The 5,000-nt window shown below is 53.5% G+C and overlaps 4 protein-coding genes across 4 annotated transcripts in view; 3 read left to right on the top strand and 1 right to left on the bottom strand.

Moving 5' to 3' along the window:
- The window catches only part of PTSG_10257 (uncharacterized protein), a 3,279-nt gene extending 2,802 nt beyond the window's left edge, over positions 1 to 477 (top strand). The window contains exon 8 of the mRNA XM_004988540.1: positions 1 to 477. This exon is cut by the window's left edge and continues 252 nt beyond it. The gene's annotated coding sequence lies outside the window, so the exon portion shown is untranslated.
- Positions 478 to 983: 506 nt separating this feature from the next.
- Positions 984 to 2,216, top strand: PTSG_10256 (uncharacterized protein; the record flags this gene model as incomplete). The annotated part of the gene is made up of 4 exons (XM_004988539.1): positions 984 to 1,149; positions 1,439 to 1,480; positions 1,750 to 1,900; positions 2,097 to 2,216. 4 exons carry the CDS (start codon positions 984 to 986, stop codon positions 2,170 to 2,172), a joined length of 435 nt encoding a protein of 144 aa, XP_004988596.1. The 3' UTR covers positions 2,173 to 2,216.
- On the bottom strand, positions 1,961 to 4,349 carry PTSG_10255 (uncharacterized protein). Its single transcript, XM_004988538.1, has 9 exons — positions 4,249 to 4,349; positions 3,879 to 3,936; positions 3,710 to 3,736; positions 3,492 to 3,577; positions 3,345 to 3,389; positions 3,069 to 3,125; positions 2,758 to 2,819; positions 2,447 to 2,582; positions 1,961 to 2,282 (listed from the first exon to the last, which is right to left on the bottom strand). Exons 1-9 carry the CDS (start codon positions 4,303 to 4,305, stop codon positions 2,256 to 2,258), a joined length of 555 nt encoding a protein of 184 aa, XP_004988595.1. The 5' UTR covers positions 4,306 to 4,349; the 3' UTR covers positions 1,961 to 2,255.
- A 110-nt stretch (positions 4,350 to 4,459) lies between these two features.
- On the top strand, positions 4,460 to 4,799 carry PTSG_13009 (uncharacterized protein; the record flags this gene model as incomplete). Its single annotated transcript, XM_004988537.1, has 3 exons — positions 4,460 to 4,565; positions 4,674 to 4,747; positions 4,785 to 4,799. The coding sequence occupies 3 exons, from the start codon at positions 4,460 to 4,462 to the stop codon at positions 4,797 to 4,799; spliced, it is 195 nt and encodes a 64-aa protein (XP_004988594.1).
- Positions 4,800 to 5,000: the final 201 nt, after the last annotated feature.

Here is a 5,000-nt window from a genome sequence, read left to right as displayed (position 1 = left end):
CATGTGTGCATGTGCAGGCTGACATGCACTTCATGATGTGAGCACGTGTGTTGCAGAGTGGCTTGGTCACCGTGATGTGTGCACACAGTCTTCCCCTCTCCACGGCGCCGCGTTCCTGTTGCTTTTTGTGTTTCGTCGTTTTGCTCTTCTTTTCCTCTCTGTCATCTGCAACCCATCACCTTCCCCACGTCCATCATCTGCCATCCATCATCAAGCCTTCTCTATCCACGAAACACTTGGCCCCTTGTCGCTCCTCTGTAATTGAACCATCTCCACCTCACCCTTTTGCATTTGGTGTTTTTTTGTGCGCGTGTGCTCCCTGGCCCTTTCTTGTCCCTGCCCCGCCTCATCCATTGTCTTCGTTCGAGCATGCATTTTTGCACCTCATTGCTTGGCTGTTGCTTGCTGGTTGTTCTGTGACTTGAGCTGCCTCTCCAAATGCGCTTCCGTTTCCCTGCAAGATTAGACATTCCCACACTTTCATTCACTTTCACACACACGCACACACACACTTCCACACACACGCACGCACAGGCACACTAAATACACACACGCACGCACTTCCACACACACTAATGTAAATACACACACACGCACACACACACCTGCTGCTATGGCCATTTTGGCGGGAAAATCAAACCATTCAAGACCACAGCGAACAAGATGATGTGCAGAAGAGGAAGAAGAGGGTTTCGTGTTTCGTGCAAACGCAACGTGTGCTCCTATCTTCCTCTTCTCTCTTTCTTCCCTCTCTTCTCTTCCTTCTTCCCTCCTCTCTTCTCACGCCCTTGTTCGTTATCACCCAGGCGGATAGGCCTGGATATCAATCAGCTCCCCCCCCCCGCCCCGCTCACAAGAGACACGTACGACTTTGGTGCCATCAAGTGACCCTGCGCACTCGCTATCCCCCTTCTTGTCTTTAAATCCTACTACTCCCCCCCCCCCCAAACTCATTCATCTCTCCTCGCCAAGGACCCTCTGTCATGTATGGAGGCGTCAATGCCTCGCGGGCTTCTTCGCGCCAACAGCAGCAGCTGGGCAGCAGCAGCGATGTGTCCTTGCAGGGTGCACAACAGCGGCAGAGCCTCGAGGGCGAGATGGAGCGGCTCAAGGTCACGCAGCGGTCTCTGGCCCAACGCATCGAAGAACGTAAGGTCCAGTACATGTGTACATATGTGCTTGACTTGTGTATTTTGGTGGGAAGAGAAGAGAAGGCAAGGGAATGCATTCGACAAGTGTGCATGGTTGAGAAGGAGTATCCTCATATTGTCCAGCCTTGTTAAGTGTCCCGCGCGTGATGTGTCTTTGGGCTGCCTCTATCCGTCCCCTTTCCTTCCAGCCTTCTTTGTGTTGTGCTTGCAGTAGTGCAGCCAATGTTCAGTGGTCCAGCTCAAACACTCATCATCGTGTCTCTGTCCATCTTGCCACATAATTGCAGGGCGCCGCCAGGTGCTTGCACAGGAGCTGCAAAACAACCGAGGTGAGTGTTATGAAAACCTTAAAGTGGCTGCAGGGGTGTGGCCTTTGGAAGAGTGAACGGGTGTTTGCTTGGTGCAACCGAACAGACCTCAAGTTGTTGCTGTGCATGACTGTGTTGGACATCCTACCCTATCATACAACAGCGACACCTCAGCCTCACCATCACTCAACAAGAAAACAACACCAGCAACACCGGCAGCTGCGTGCTGACACAAACGCCTTTCCTTTTGCCGTTGTTGCCCCTTCCACACGTACGCATTGCGCCACTAGCCATGGCACATCTGCAGGAGCAGAAGCAGTCCATTGCCACGCTGCAGGCCCAGATTGACGCGCAGTCAAAGCTTGTGAGCGCATGCACGGCCTGCCTACACCGCATGGACCAAATTGAGATTGAGGGGCTCATGCTCGCCGAGCAGATTCAGTGCGTCCACACACGTGAACTCTTCTGAGCAGTGGTTTCCGATTTGTGCTGTTGGCAGTGACAGTCTTGCAGTGGTGTATACATGTGCACTCTTTCATTGTATCAACTTCTTCTGTTTCATTCCAGCCACTCCGCTGGCACCACACGCACGCACTCGCTCACACCTGCATGCACGCACATTGCCACCCCTCGGCAGGTCAAAGATCGAGAGGCGCGTGGTCAGGTCCTCGAAGACAACTCGTACGACACGCAAGCGCAACAAGAAGAAGTGAACAACGCAAACGGCCAACAACGGGTCGCAGATGCACAAACACACGCACACGCACACACACATGCAGAAGTTCAGTTGAGTTGTCTAGCGTGAGACGTTGCCCAAGTATGCCTGCAATACACAACACCGCCAAGACACACGACACAAGCACGCGCAAGGGTGAGGATTGCAGCAGAGAGGGGTTGTGCACGGATGCCACACACACACACACACACACACACACACACACACACACACACACACACACACACACACACACACATGTGCCAACTCACAGCGCGCGCGCGTTCGGCACATGCGAGGAAACGGTTGACCTCCTCAGCGCAGTCGAGCGGGCGCGATGGGTTGCTCTTGAAGCACGCAAGCACGGCCCCCTCCTGCACCTGGCACTGCGGCTCTGACACGTCCATGCTGGTGGAGGTGGAGGTGGAGGTGGGGTCGTGTGAGATGGCGGTGTGCATGTTGTCTGGCCGCTAGTCGTGTTTCTGCGCATTACACGCACACACACATAGAAGAGCACACACGCATGCACGTACACACGTTCACACACGTTCACACACGTTCACACACGTTAACACGCAGGTACCTGAATCTGCTCTTAAAGTCTGCAAGCAAGCCTTCAAACTGCTGTGTTGCATTCTCCTCTCGCTGAACAAGCATGGGCCCACGATATGTGTGTGTATGTGTGTATGCGTGAAGTGGTGCTTGTACCGTTCTCCAAAACGCAGCTACACAGGTGCAAGGAAGGTGCACGCACAAGCACGCACATACACGCACATGTACACACATATACACACATATACACACATGTATACACGCACACACGAACGCACACACACACACACATGTATACACGCGCACACACGCACACATGCACACACACACGCACGCACGCACGTGTTGTTGGATTTCGTCGACCCTGTTCTGCCATTGCATATCCAGTCTCATGAGCTCCTAGGGTGGAGGAAAACGTACAAAGGTTCAACACGTCATCGGCAACACGTAAGGCTGTGGCTCAAGTTGACACGCTTGTGTTCTACATTTCAAGTCAAGACTCGCTCAGCCAAATACAGCCACACGCATACACAAATTGTTACATACACACACACATACACACATACACACACAAAGACAGGTACACACACATGAACACACGCATGCACTCGCTCCCACCTGTTCCCTGTCGCGTCGTTCCAAGGCCGCGCCACGTTGGAATCCCTGTTGGAGAAACATGCGCCAGCGTGAGCGACACAAGACCTGAGATGACAGTGGTGGACACATGGAAGCCCGTGTCGATGGGTTGCAGTCTCACACACCAACCTTGTTGTGGGCCGCTTGCAGCGCACCAGTGGCCTGCTTGTATTTGTCATGGAGCTCAGTGTATGCCAACCTCAAATCCGCCTCATCTGTGGCAGCCCGAACAGCAAACAAACGAGCAACTGGTCAGTAACAAGCAAGGCCACACGCACACAAGACAAACATGCACACACACGTACACACACACATATACACAGACACCAACACACGTGCGCGCGTACCTTTGAAGTCCTCGTGAGGCTGTGGGCCTGAAGGAATCACCAGGCATTCACATGACGTGAAAAACACGAGCAACAGTGAGACAAAGAGAAAGAAAACGCACACTCACTCACATGACCGCGAAATCACACCAATTCCTGCTCGAAGCAAAGGCAGTGACTGGGACGAAACCTTTTCTGTTTGTGAGTTGATGATGCCGGATTAGGTCGCGCACCACACCCTCTGTCACCTGTACACGTGCATGAACGTGCATACACATGATATTGGTCAAACCACGTAACACATGGCTCCACACAACCACATGCACATCATACAAGCACGCAAGCACGCACACACACACACACAAGTACACGCACGCACACACAAGTACACGCACGCACACACAAGTACACGCACGCACACACAAGTACACCCACCCACACGCACACACACACACACACAAGAACACAAGAACACCCACGCACACGTACACACACGCGTACACCCACGCGTACACACACGCACAAGCATACACAAGAACACACAACTGCGTGTCACTGACCTCGATGTTTGTGTCTGACTGCTGGAACAGCACCTCCCGTGACGGCTGCGCACCCATCGTCGTTTGTCCTTGGCTTGGTGCAGATTATCGGTGAATGTTTCCCACTAATTGTCAGTACATGATATGCTGTCGCAAACGACATTTCCATCCGACTGCAACATCCTCCATCATCATCCTCAACACTGACCAGCCAGCCAGCAAGCAAGCAAGCATGGGTGACGATAGCCAACAAGCAGGAGCACAAGTGATGGCCTCCCTGGAAGGGAAGGTGGTGAAAGGGTTTGGACGTGGGAGCAAGGAGCTCGGTATTCCAACAGGTGCGAGACCGTGCTCACGGGGCCACACGGACGCGGCGTGCTGATTGTGGCTGGTCGGTCATGTCATCCCATCTCATCACATGCGTGACCTGCTTGCGTGCATTGCAGCCAACTTTCCCGAGGATGTTGTGGAGGGCCTCCCGGAGAGCATGACACAGGGCATCTACTACGGCTGGGCGCAGGTGAGGCCTTTGCACTCATGCAGCTGCGGGAGCGCAGTATCAGCCACGCTGAACGTGTCCTTGTTCTCGTGTGTGTGCGTGTGTGTGTGTGTGTGTGTGTGTGTGTGTGTGTGTGTGTGTGTGTGTGTGTGTGTGTGTGTGTGTGTGTGTGTGTGTGTGTGTGTGTGTGTGTGTGTGTGTGTGTGTGTGTGTGGGTCTGTTGTGTGTATGTGTGTGGGCGTGTGTGTGCGCGTGTGCGTGTGTGTGCGTGTGT

This window comes from Salpingoeca rosetta, assembly GCF_000188695.1.
Source record: "Salpingoeca rosetta unplaced genomic scaffold supercont1.35, whole genome shotgun sequence".
In the NCBI taxonomy this organism is placed as follows: domain Eukaryota; class Choanoflagellata; order Craspedida; family Salpingoecidae; genus Salpingoeca; species Salpingoeca rosetta.
This window is presented reverse-complemented; position numbering and strand designations above follow the sequence as displayed.

Coding starts and splice junctions, on each gene's coding strand:
- PTSG_10255 (XM_004988538.1), bottom strand. CDS start 4,305: ATGGGTGCGCAGCCGTCACGGGAGGTGCTGTTCCAGCAGTCAGACACA. Junction 2,583..2,757: donor GACTTTAAGAGCAGATTCAG/GTACCTGCGTGT, acceptor CACCTCCACCAG/CATGGACGTGTCAGAGCCGC. Junction 2,283..2,446: donor GTGCCGAACGCGCGCGCGCT/GTGAGTTGGCAC, acceptor TGTGTATTGCAG/GCATACTTGGGCAACGTCTC.